General features: G+C 31.7%; 1 protein-coding gene across 1 annotated transcript; it reads left to right on the plus strand.

Annotated features, from left to right (window-relative positions):
• The first annotated feature begins 2,455 nt into the window (after positions 1 to 2,455).
• On the plus strand, positions 2,456 to 7,933 carry LOC112720424 (probable disease resistance protein At5g66900). The gene is made up of 5 exons (XM_025771369.3): positions 2,456 to 3,466; positions 4,694 to 5,097; positions 5,390 to 5,739; positions 6,424 to 6,632; positions 6,721 to 7,933. The coding sequence occupies exons 1-5, from the start codon at positions 2,800 to 2,802 to the stop codon at positions 7,548 to 7,550; spliced, it is 2,460 nt and encodes an 819-aa protein (XP_025627154.1). The 5' UTR covers positions 2,456 to 2,799; the 3' UTR covers positions 7,551 to 7,933.
• Positions 7,934 to 14,065: the final 6,132 nt, after the last annotated feature.

Consider the following 14,065-nt stretch of genomic DNA (forward strand, 5'->3'; position numbering starts at 1 on the left):
TCCACTAACAGCAGTAAACCCTAACACATAGAGAACACGTTTTCATATCATCAAAACACAAGAAACACTCCTACTCTACAATTTTCTTGGCCAAACCACTACGAAAGCTAGTAGTGATCAAACCCTAGCACAAAGAACAGAACAGAGGCGTTCATACCCACCAATTACAATCGAAAAAAAGGGCCTGAACTTTTGTGAATATTAGATTAACAACAACATCAAAAAATAGAGGAACCACATTTTTTTTCATTTTTGGCTTACCTCTTTCAGAGAAACCAGGGCTTCCCAACTATGTGTATGAAGGCGAGGAAAACAGCGATGCTCCAGAGCCAAAGTCTTCCACTGAAATCGGTGCAGTTAATGCAGTCGCACATGCGCCATTGGAGATTGAGGGAGGGAGAAGAAGAAACCTCACTCTGTGTTGTGTTTGTTTCGTGTTTAGAGAGGAGGGAGACAATACGTTATTGAAACGTTGAGGGAGGGACGTAGTGAGCGTGAAACGACGTCGTTTCATGTCATTTTGGCACACAACCAAAACGACATCGTTTTTGTGAGTCCCACGTGTCACCAACGCTGCCAGCTAAGCTTTCCGGTTGCGCTACGTGTGCTGAAATTGCCGGAAGGACCACTTTGAGTCCCGGAGTACAAGTTCGGGGATGACTCTGAGGAACTTTTAAGTTCAGGGACTACTTTGAGGCTCGAGTGCAACTTCAGGGACTACATTGAGGCTTATCTCAGTAACAACTACATTGCAATTTGATCAATAATGAATAGATGTAGTCAGACAATAATCATGACAATAAAATCAAATAATCCAAAATAGTTTCAATACTTCCAAAATAAAATTACAAAATAACTAAGTATTTCTATACCAATTTCTCCTCCTTTTGTCATCAAGAGAGAAAATTACACACCTATAAACACATGTTGTGATTGATTTCTGCATGTCTCAAATAAATTAACAAAAAAATTATTTTTCTAAAGAGTGAATATCTCTAAAATCTTATCATTCTTACTATTATTGTCTTCATATTTACTGTTTGTTATTTATTGTTTTGCTTCTGTTTACATTTATTTTTCTTATTTCTCTATTTTTTAAATTGTCTAACTAAAATAATCAATTAATCATTGTTGCTTAGTATTTTAATCTTCGTAAAAATAATAACTTACTCACTGTAATATTACTTGATACAATTCAGTACCGAATTATGATTTTAAAAAATTCCGCATGATAAACACAACAAATCAATTCTATAGAAAAAAAAATCTGTAGAAACGAATTTCTAGAATTTCAAAAGACAGAGAAAAAAAGAGTACTTGAGAGAATGTGAAATTAGAATTGAATTAATTTTGACTCCCGTAACCGATGCCAAATACATTATATTTTTAGCCTAAGTTACCACTGCTACATTTTTGTTCTCTACACCGCACCTGATACCAAATTAACATTGAGCAAATAATATTGGTACTATTATCTATAGAGAAATTCTCCACATACAAGCATTTTTTTATACAAGTCTTTACAAGTCATTATATTAACGCGCTTGAACTGTTACTGCACGTTCTTCTTCCTCTTCCTCTTCTTCTTCTTTTCTTTCGTTTCTTGCTTTCTCTTTCTCCTTCTTCAACCGTTACTGCACAATTTCACTGCACCTTCTTCTTCTTCTTGCTGCACATTCTTCTTCCTCTTCCTCTTCCTCTTCTTCTCCTTCTTCATTTATGTGCTTTTCTCTCTGTTTTCTTTCTTTGTTATTCTCGATTTCCATTATTTTTTGATATCAAGCTCTGAAATCGTTTTTGAAGAAGAAGAAGCAGAAGATGAGGAGGAGAAAGAGAAAGAGTTCTGAATTATGCATAAGGTGTACTTCAACGAATTTTGGGTGTATTTCTTAAATCTTTTTGGTGTAGTTTTTGTAATCCTTTGGGTGTATTTCTGTAATCCTTTGGGTGTATTTCTATAATCGTTTGGGTGTATTTCTGAAGTTCCATTATCTTCAAAACGATTTCAAAGCTTGATTTCAGAAACCATGAAAATCGAAAAAAAACGAAGCAAGAATACTAGTAATAAACGCAAGTAAAACAACTAATAAAAAGGCAAAGAGAATAACGAAGAAATACATGGAGGAAGAGGAAGAAGAAGAGGAAGAGGAAGAGGAAGAGGAAGAGGAGTCGTTCATAATACACGGTGAGTGTAGCGCTTTGGAAACTGAATAACGCATTAAAAGACCCGTATGTGTAACAACTTGTAAAACTTGTAAGTCAAAAAAACTTGTATGTGTAGTAGACCTCTTATCTATATTATCATACTACATGTCATTTATGAATTTATTATTCCATCATTACCCGTGACCAAATTATAATATTACATATGTTATTAATAATCCATGTCATCAAGTCAGGTGAGCAAATCATTAACGAAAAATAAGTTAAGAACTGACTCATGTCGGCCAATCCTATAACTTTTTTGTGCAATTAGAATTTGAATGATGATTTTGCTGAGGACCACTTTGAGCTTGTTATTCGAAAGTTGGTAGACGTACATATAGCATTCACATTAAAAATTCTGGCGAAAACGAGTGAGAACTATATTCGAAGGCAGAATTTGATTCTTTCTAAATTAACCGCGTCTCAAGAAAGCATCCTTTCATTAAAGCTTACTTGTTAATTTTATAACGCAACTTGCACTGTGTGGTGTGCCTCTTCTTGCTTTCCAAAAATTATATATATAAAAACTCTTTAGTTCAACTTCCTATTTCTTAATCTTCCCCATGAATTCAGTTTGAATTTAGAGTTTTGGATATGTCTGTGGTTATAGACGCTCTTGTTGGAGGCGCAATCGAGGCACTGTTAGATACTGTCATAGAAATCAAGGAGAAAAATGATAAGTTTAAACCCTCGTTAGAAAAATTGGAGACAACATTGAAATCACTCAAACCTTTTATCAAACAGATAGAAGGCATCGACGCGAAACTGGATCGGCCGAAATCGGAAACAGAGAGGTTGATCAAGAAGATGGAGAGTGGCAAGAACCTCGTTCTCAAGTGCTCTAAACTCCAATGGTGGGATTGCTGTGGTAAAGCGAATCGCCAAGAGGAACTTGAAGAGCTCTACGATTCGATTTGCGAGTTCTTTAAATTGGAGCTGCAAGCAATTAATACGAGGGATGTGAAGGAGGCGCTGGTTGGAGTTAGAGATATTCAGGGTGGGGTTAGGGAAATTCAGGTTGAGATTGGGAAATTGAGTAAAATGGTTCCAAGAAATGAGAGAGTTGAATTGAGAGGTGTGTGTTCACCTCCTAAACCCCCTGCGTTTATTGTTGGGTTTGATGTTCCGTTGAAGCAGCTGAAGCTCAAGTTGATGGATGACCGGATTGGTGATCATCCGGTGGTGCTCACGGTGACCGGAGCAGGCGGTTCCGGGAAGAGTACATTGGCGAAAATGCTTTGCTGGGATGATGAAGTTAAGGGTATGAATGATTATTGATTACTATCCTACACTCTCTATATTGCTGATATTCTAAGTTGCATAGATAGTAATACAAGTATTGAATATCATGTGCACTACTATATATAGAAGTTAGAAATTTTATGAAAAAAAATAAGAGTCACAAAAGGAGTTTAAGGTAACATTTAATTTAACAAACAGTATTTGAGATTTCAATTATGTCGCTTTGTGCCTTTGTCAATGAAATTAAGATGCTTTAGATTTAATAGGGACAATGAAATTCATTAATTAAAAAGTAAAAAATACCTATATATAAGTAGAAAAACTTTATTTTAGTTTAGCAAATAAAAGCCTAATTGCTACTATTAAGGAAACAGAAAGACTTTTTAGTTTTTAGTAAGTTTAATATATAAAAAAAACTTATAAGTTTATACTTTCAATGAAAAAGCTCTTCTTTTTTTGTCTTTTATTATTTGCTTTAAAGAAAATTATTGTATTAGTAGTATAAAAAATAAATTATACAGTAAAAAAAAATATCTTAAGCTAAAACAAGCTAACTTATCTAAATTATGATAAAGCGATTTTTAATATATCAACACACATTATAGGGTGGGACTTACTTTTTGTCTAAGGTTGGACTATTCTTCCACTCTTTTGCGGGTTTGGATCTTTTAAATTTTAAATTTCACTTTAGAAGGTAAAGTATGATCTTTCACCATTCATTTCATAGGTAGACTAAAAGAAAATATGAGAGAAAAACTATTTAAAGATCATCGATCACACTTTACCCTCTCAAGTAAAAATTTAAAATTTAGAAGATCTAAATTCTTCTTTCAGTTCCCTCACTTTCTTCTTGTAGATATTATGTGGTAGATGAAGAAGGGAAACAGCAAAATATTTTACTCATCAAAGGCAAATGCATCGTTGTAGACTTATAGTTATATGTTTAGTTGAAATCACATGTCTGTCTTAAAAACCGAAAATCCTATTTGAGACGAAAAAAGTCCGTTATGTTAGAAGAAATCCAGAGCTTATATGGAAATAACCAAAAACACTTAATGCTAAAAATGTTACTATTTTGAACCTTTGCTACTTCATTTCACTGCCATGCTGGAGCATACATTTTTGTGACATTTGAGCTATCAATGTTTGCTCCCCTTTTGTGAAAGTCTGAAATAGGTTTTCTATATAAAAATATCCATTATAAGATGTTGAGTTTTCAAATTACTAAACCGTAACATTTGTCTAGATAAATTCAACGACAACATCTTCTTTGTAACATTTGGAAAAAAGCCCAAGTTGAGTACCATTGTGCAGAAACTATTTCAGCACACTGGTTATGAGACACTCGAGTTTCAAAGCGATGAAGAAATGCTTAACCAAATAGAAAATCTTCTGAATCAGCTGGTTAGAAAGAATCCAATATTGTTAGTACTGGATGATGTTTGGCCGGGATCAGAATCTCTGGTTGATAAGTTTGAGTTCCATATAAAAGATTACAAGATTCTAGTGACATCAAGAGTCGTAATTGGAAGATTCGGAAATCCAATTGTCTTGAAACCCCTTGGAGATGCAGATGCCATAAAGCTATTTCAGCACTCGGCATCTCTAAATCATAGCAGCTCCGATGTTCCTGATGATGTCGTGAAAGAGGTAATTTCTGTTGCTCCAGTATAATTTAGAATACAAACTTTCTATAGCTTCTATGTTCCTGATGATGTTGTTAAGGGTTCTGTTCAATGCTTTCTTGAACCTATTTTAAATTTCTTACATTGTTATATTGAGAATTAGAGGAAAAATAATTGCTAATCAAATGCTTTTTGATACATGATACATGATACATCATTTTCTTGTACATACACCACTTTTTCATTTCTTATTTCTTCTTGATCTATAAAACACTTGGTTGAAATTTCTTATTTCATTTAAATGGACTAACTTGCAGATAGTGAGAGGCTGCAGCGGTTCTCCTATGGCACTTAGAGTGAATGGCAGATCACTCAGTCAGCAGCAGCGGGTGGTTTGGCAAGAAAGGGCCAAAGAATTATCGAGAGGTGGTTCGGTTCTTCATTCTAGCAGCGACGTGCTTGACAGTCTCCAAAAATGCTTTGATCTCTTGGATCCTATGGGCATTGAGTGTTTCCAGGACCTAGGATTATTCCCCGAAGACCAGCGGATCCCTGCTGCTGCACTTGTTGATATGTGGACTGAGCTCTATGGCGACGATGACACAAGTGCATTAGCGAATATTTATAAACTAGTCAACTGGAATTTGGCTGATATTGTTGTCACAAGGTATGATGGATACTCATATACTGGAAACAGAACAGTTGAATTTTCTGCATTACAAGAAAAAAAAGACAAATGTCTTACTCAACTTGCAATTTCATTCAATTTTAACAATAACTATACTAAGTTTACACCAAAAATAAGCCACTTGTATAGAATACATGTTGAAATACAAAATACATATTGAAATTGAGTTAAACAGTACATGTATTTGTACATAAATACATATTGGCTGATTTGGTAGTTGATTTTTAGCGTGCACATAATATTTTTGTTTTACTAATCATAAATTCCAAAGAAAATAAATATATCATTATTTTGTCAAGATTAACAAAGCACGCACCCTAGTCTTTGACAATTCTCCTCGTTCATGAGTTCGTCAACCATGAAGAATACCAATCTACAGCTTAGGAAACAGAATTAGGAGTTAGCCCTTAACAGTTAAAACCAAATTTGTCAATCAACTTAAGTTTGAACTTAAGAGATTTCAAAAACTTCATGTGTAAAATGTGAAATTCAACATTCAAAAGTAAAACTTATACAATTGATGCCTTTCCTTGTATGTGTTGTCCAGCTTGTTTATTCATCTAGAATTTCGTTTAAGTGTATTTATAAATTAAGAAATGAATCATCAATGGATATGTTTAAAATAATATATAGTAACAATGATTTGTTCATGCATGTGATCAGGAACGTTGAGAGTGAGACAGTAGACTATAGCTACCACTATGTCATGCAGCATGATCTTCTTCGTGAGCTTGCAATCCTTCAAACTAGCCAAAAACCAGAGGCAGAGAGGAATAAACTGATTCTCGACATTAGTGGGAATGACCTTCCAAAATGGTGGACTACAGAGAAAGAGTATCACATTAAAGCTCGTGTACTATCCATATCAACCGGTTTGTGCTTCTTTCTTCTTGATGCACAAACAATTCGCAAAATTATTGTGTTATTGATTACTGATTTTGAGTTTAACCTCTTTTGCAGACGAAGCATTCGCAACAGAATGGTGCAACTTGGAGCCATCTGAAGTTGAGGCTTTAGTGTTGAATATTCGAGCTGCAAAGTTCACCTTACCAATGTTCATGAAGAAAATGAGAAAATTAAAGGTTTTGATAGTATCAAATTATGATTTCTTTCAAATGGAATTAAATAATTCCCAACTTCTTGGTTATCTATCCGAGCTTAAAAGAATCAGATTCGAGAAGGTTTCGGTTCCTTTCCTTGGCAAGGCTGGAATTCAATTGAAGAATCTGCAGAAGATATCACTTTTCATGTGCAATGTGAATGAAGCATTTGAAAATTGCACTACAGAAGTTTCAGAAATGCTGCCAAGTTTATTAGAGATAAACATTGATTACTGCAATATGGTGGCACTGCCTAATGGGATCTCCAATATTGTCTCCTTAAAGAAGCTAAGCATAACAAAGTGTCATAAGCTTTCTCAACTTCCTGAAGGAATAAAAAACTTGGTAAATTTGGAATCATTAAGGGTTAGTTCATGTGTTAGTTTAGCAGAGTTGCCAGAATCAATCACCAGGCTTCGTAACTTGAAACTTCTCGACATCTCTGAATGCATAAGCATTAGTAATTTGCCAGAGAAAGTGGGCGAGTTATGCAGTTTGCGAAAGCTTAATGTGAGAGGTTGCTCCAATTTAAGTGAGTTGCCATCCTCAATAATGGACCTTGGTAACTTAAGGGATGTGATATGTGATGAAGAGACCAAGGAATTATGGGAAGACTTGAAAACCACCCTTAATGGTCTTAACATAGTAGTGGTCCAAGCTGACATCAACTTGCATTGGCTACACCATTAGAGTTATGTTATTTGCGATGTAATAATAACATTGTGGATGCTGCACATAATTCTACCAAGATTAGGCATAAACCTTTAAGTTATAGAAATGTAACACAACAATTGGGTTTGGCAAGAAAATAAATAGGGAACATAATGAGAAGCCTTTTTTTATTGTAATGTTTTTTGGGTTGAGAAAGAGGAAATAGAGAGAGAGGGTGAAGTGAAGTTGTCCCCTTCAAAATCTGGACAAGTTGATGATCTGGTTTATTTGCACTCATATTTTGGAGTAATTGATTTTTGTATTATAAGTTTAAACAGAAATTAAGAAAATTATGTATTTGTATTTCTTGCCATGTTGGCAGCCATATTTATGGCAACAACAAAGAATTAAGAGTTGGTGTATTTTTTTAATTTATTTTATATTTTAGAAGTCATAAATTTGTTTCTTTAATTCATAAGTTGTTTCGTTAAATTCAAAATCTTTGGAGTGTCAAAACAGTCACTTTTCTTAGTTTTGTCATTGTTTTTTACCAAAAATTCATGTTTATGCACTCTACTCTGTTTATTAAGAGAATATTTGTTTACGTGTGTGACTTGTGAGATTAGTTCTCAGTCATTTTTATCACACACTTCACGCTTTCTTGATGTACAAATATATTGTTTGAGCTCGAGTTTCAGGAACACTCCTACATACTAATAAAAAAACACATTGCGATAGGATCGGACTAAAGCTTAATCTAACTACCAAGGACACTCTTTGTATAACGCGATTACATTTTTGGTGTTTCCTTTTCTTCTTCTTCCTTTTTTATTAAGGTTGTGTGAAAGGTAGGATGCAAAGTATTGTACATTTGAACATCATTAATGGCAATGCCGTAGAGACAATAGGCGCGTCTTCCCGCATGCGGTTGTCAAGAAAGAAAACATGTATAATGTGTGCAACTCAACATGTTCTCTCTCAAGAATATTGGTGATTATTACTAACTACGAATATGAAGTTTTACTTTATGTACTGTATAATGAAATCTAATAAACAAAAGAAACTAGAACTTGTGATGCTGTCAAATTTTATTTCCTAAGTAATTTTTGTGAGTTATATATAAATAAATATAACAACGTTAGTTATTTTATATTTTGATGTATATACAGTCATCTTATTTTTTTAAGAATATAAGCAATAAGTTAAAATTAAGAGGGAACATTCAATTCGGTTCATGTTCATTTTTTCGAATGACAATGCGATCTCTATTCAAAAAAATGAGACATTTCGACCTTTAACAACATTATTTTGGGAGAATACCAGCATCTTGTTAAAAAATATGTTAAATAATAACAAATGATCCTTTTGTTATAACAATGATGATGAAGAAATTGATAGTAATAGTGATGGTAGTTGGTCCTATTGTTAGAAAGAATTTTTATAGGGTTTAAAACAGGCACAAATTACAAAAAAAATATTCACAATACTAATTTTTGTTACTATTTAACGAATTTTTTAATAGAGAAATCTATTGTCTAAAAATTCAGAGAAATTTTTTTTACCAGATTTAGCATTGGCAAAGGCAACGCAAACAGTGATTTTTGGTTTTTCACCAAACATTACAGTCATGTAGGTAACTCTAACCCTACTTTCGATGAAGACTTATAGTGTGTAATTAAATAAGTTTGTGCTAAATATTTGTTTTGTCAATTTTTAGCAAATCGATGGTGGTTCGATTCTAATGGTTTGGGAGCGAAACCTACTCTTCTTTACAGGTACTAATTTTTTTAAAAGTGCATCAAAGTGTCTTTCATTAGATAAGTTTTGGGAATAAAAATAAATTAAACTTTGTAAATTGAAGAAGAAATAGAAAAAAGATAAAATTTTCAAAAGGGAAATAAATTACGAATGAAAATACTTCGCGTTGAAATTAAAAAGAAAGCAATAAAATGCCTTTGATTGGATCAAAGGACTTTAACATGAGAAATTAAAATGCAGAAGGATAAATTGAACAATGAAAATAAAGAATACTTGGAAAGTAAATTTACTTGAAATGATAAATTTACAGAAAAGTAAATTGAAAGAATGAAAAGATGGAAGGAGCCCTACAGAAAAGTTACTCGATTGCAGAGTCAGGAATTCAGTGGGATGTAAGTGTGCTACTGTGCTTGAGTGTTTTTCTGAGTAAAAGTTCCAACCCTTATTCCCTAACGCTTCCTAGTATTTATAATCTATCTCACATAACTGACGATTAATTACAATTAATTACACAAGATTACAACTTTGAATGCAATTCCTCTTGATAATTGTTCCTGTCACTTGATTATAGACGTTTCCCATTATTTCCTCATGTGATAGAAGCTTATAACTGTTTCACTACCATAACTATTCGACTCACCTATCGAATGTCTTACTCAATTGTTCATTTCGAATATCTTATTAGATTAGGCCTACCCAATTAATAAGACGATCGAAATCCAATCCGCGTCAATCACTTTCAACCCCACGCTTACGCGTACATCTTTTCGAGAAATTGTCTCTGACTTATCCCGAATCAACTTACTTTCATCGAAAATATTTTTTCGATCAACAATATTATTAATATCGAATTTTTCATCTAATTGATTTGAGAGAAACCCAAATTTCAAAACGTGATGTTTCATTTTAAACATTCAACGTTATCATCAGATAAATCCGACAATAATAAACTTATTTAAATTAAATTCGTCGTCTCCTCTCCCTCACTACTAAAAGTAATCCTAAAGCCCCAAACCCCTCCCTTCCAACTGTCGTAGAGAACTCCGCCACCATTTCAACGTCCTAACCACCCTAGCAAGCCACATTGTGCCGACATCCACTAGTGTGCTCTAATCTTCGTTATTCTGCCACTCCGTTGCTCGTGGAGTGGTTGCCATCACCGCAATGCCGCGTCGAAGCTGCTGTCACCACCAGTACATCGTCCTCCTCCTTCATTTTTTCAAGTACGTCGTTCTCCTTCTCCTTTCTTTTTCCTCTTTTTTAAAAAGTCTAAACTTTTTACATAGTTAATGTGTAAAAGATAATAGTTATTTTTTATGACGTAATATTATGTAATTAGATGTATATACAAAATTATTTTACAATGACAACAAATTAAAATTAAATATTATTTTGTTTTACTTGAAAATCTAGGGTTAATAGAAACTAATAAACAATTATAAGAATGAACTATGGTATCTATAATTATGATGACTACGGTGACTAAACGATTTTAACCATACTTAAAAAGTATATATTGTAAATACTAAAAAAACATTTTTTATGTTTTAATTTTAGTAATACTTTTTAACTACTATTAAAGTTGAATAACTACCATAATCACCATAATCATACACATAATAGCATACATCTAATTATTATAAATAAAATGTTAAAAGTTTTGGTTTCCGATATACGAATTTCTCTTGCCCATATTGGTTTTGGTTAGACAAGATTAAATAACAATACGTTAGGAGAATCAGGAATTTTGAAAAAACTAAAATGCTTTTTTTTTTATAGCCAAAATGCTCTTATTATTAAAGTTTCCCAACTTAACACCATATATAAAATAAAAGGAAAAGTATAGGGTACTAACATATTATCTGCCAACTTCTGCCAACTCTTATTTATAATTGTGTTTCATAGAAGTGTGTTCGTAGATGTGTTTAATAATTAATATATTTTAAATTCATATATAAAGAGACACATCCAAAAAATATATCTATAAAAATACTTCTATTAAACACAGCTATAAAAAAGACATTTTTATTAGACACATCTACAAACACACTTCCATGAAACACAATTATAAATAAGAGTTAGCAGAAGTTGGCAGATATACTGTTGGTAACGTAGCGGAACCGAAAATAAAAATGAAAAACAACACCTAATGTGGATTAAGTCTTTTACATATCACTCTCTTGTTAAGGAATGTGTTCATCGTACGTACCACTGCGTATGAAATTTCTTATGTATAACAAACACCATATTTTAAAACAAAATTAAAAAATAACACCTAATGTGGATTAAGTTTTTCACAGGTCACTCTCTTCTTAAAAATGTGTTCCTGGGACAGGTATGTATAAAATTTCTTATGTAAGGAGCAAACACTTTAATTAATTACAATTTTTTTCCCGTTGACGCGAGGGTGTTATTTTTCAAGGAAAATGGTAATTTTTTATTTATTTGATTGCTATTTTAGTTCAAATTGTTAATTGGTGTTTAAATTATTAAGTTTTAGATTAATTTATTAAGGGTTTTTTAAATTTTGTACGATATTCACAAATAAGCATATTTATAAATATTTTTGTCATTTCAATTTAGCTATGAATTATACGGTCATATATTAAGGGTGTATATGAATTGAGTCAGTCAAATTTAATTAAATTTAAATTTGATTAGAATATTTCAATGGGTCTATTTTAAAGACTCAAACCTAATCCTAACTTGACCCAAAATAAGATGGATTAAGTTGGGTCGACTCAATACATAATTATTGTATACAATTATGTAAATTTTATATAATAAATTAATAAAATTTTACTTTTAATGATTGATTTAATATATATTATATAATAATTATATCAAAATAAATTACTTTAAAGTAAAAAGCAATATATAATATAAAAATATTAATTTAAAATAAAAATATAATATTTTATTATTAATTTTAATATAAAATATGACTTCAATCGGACCAAGACGGACCACCCAAAACATGATACGACTTGATTTAGGGGTGAGCACGGGTCGGTTTAGTTTCGATTCAAGGTGAAATTAGAACCGAACCGAACAAAATGTAATTAGTTTGGTTTGGTTTGGTTCGGATTTGTATTTTTTTTGTGTATGTATCCGAACCAAACCAAACCGATTAAGAACGGATTGGTTCGGTTCGGATAATTGGGTACCCGATGACTTTGAAATTTATAAAAAAAATCAAATTTTATCTTAAAAATTCAACAAGTACAATAAACATGTAACATCAATATAAATAATCTAAACATGTTAAACACCAAATACATTAAAAACTAAACTCATTAAAATCCAAACATATTAATAGTGAATAATCTCACTAAAAGCCACTAAAAACTATATATATATATATATATATATATATATATATATATATATATATATATATTTTATTTAATTAATATATGATCGGGTTCACGGGTTGGTTCAGGTTCCGCATCCCCAGAACCGATACCCGAACCAATTACTAACAAATGTCATTGATTTGGTTCGGTTCAGGTTCGGACAGGTAATTGGGTACCCTCTACCTGTGCTCACCCCTAACTTGATCCAAAAATAATATCGGATCAAAATATGCTTTGAATCTCGACCGAATTTAAAGCTAGGATGAATCTTAAACACCCTTATCATATATTATGTTTAGGAATAATAACTTTTCCAGAAAATAAATTCCAGGAATATCCATGCATGGACCAAACAATCCCCTACAAAACTACATCATATGACATATATATTAAGATTTTAAAAAACTGTATGCAAAAAAAAAAATAGCTATTAAATTAGTTTTTATATGTTGTATATACTTATTATATATATTATTTTATATTTTAATATATATTTTATTATTATATAAATAATGTATAAATGGCCTTGTTAGTTTTATCATGTATGAAATACATAAATTCATAACCATCTTTATATACACCATCATGTATAAATATTGTATGCTTGATTCTGTTTTCTGGACAAATTAAACTCCACGATTAAAGGATGACTGGGTCGTCCTGCGTTACCTTGGATTACAAGTTAGATATCGGAATGTTGTTGATGCTTCATTTGGTCTTTTTCTATGATACGTTTTATTTCATTTTGTTTTTTTTTATATAAACGTTGAATACTTCGTCAAGTCTTCGCTCCAAATGAAACTTCAAATTCATGCAATCTTCACGACAACGTCAAATAATTATTAGTTATCGTTGTCTTCTTGTCCTTGTAAATTGTTTCTTAATTTCCCCGCATAAAAGAACGAATTTCTTCAAATTTTACGCATAAAGATTAGGTAAATGGCCACTTATTTTGGGGGAAAAAAAAATGTGACCAAAAGAGAATAGCTTTGCAATTGATCATAAAAAATGTATCCGTAGAGAACTGGCTACAGTCAAATAGGTGACATTTTGAAAAGCACTGATGAGACAGCTCAAAAAGTGTGGTGATTATCTATGACCACACTTTTTTTCTTGGCACGTTTTAAAAATATGGTAAAATAACAATTTTTTTGTAGTTAATGTTACTAAAATGTAGAAAAATGTAATTTTAATTTTATTAATAATTTTTAAGTGTTACTAAAATTATATAACCACTATAACCATAGTAGTTATAAACACCATAAACTCCATCTAATTAAATTTTACAGAAGATATATAGGTTATTAATTAAAAAAAGGCTAATTAAAATAAATTCATTTAGAAGGATTTATTTTATCAAAAATGCTATTTATACACTAAAATTAACTACCAAAATTAATAATTATATATTTATATATAAATATAAATATAAATATAAAT

Source organism: Arachis hypogaea, chromosome 11, assembly GCF_003086295.3.
Source record: "Arachis hypogaea cultivar Tifrunner chromosome 11, arahy.Tifrunner.gnm2.J5K5, whole genome shotgun sequence".
Taxonomy (NCBI): Eukaryota; Viridiplantae; Streptophyta; class Magnoliopsida; order Fabales; family Fabaceae; genus Arachis; species Arachis hypogaea.

Excerpts from the sequence above, each read along its gene's own strand:
- LOC112720424 (XM_025771369.3), top strand. The coding sequence starts at position 2,800 with ATGTCTGTGGTTATAGACGCTCTTGTTGGAGGCGCAATCGAGGCACTG. Across the intron at positions 5,098-5,389 it reads CTGATGATGTCGTGAAAGAG|ATAGTGAGAGGCTGCAGCGG; the intron begins GTAATTTCTGTT and ends ACTAACTTGCAG. Across the intron at positions 5,740-6,423 it reads GCTGATATTGTTGTCACAAG|GAACGTTGAGAGTGAGACAG; the intron begins GTATGATGGATA and ends GCATGTGATCAG.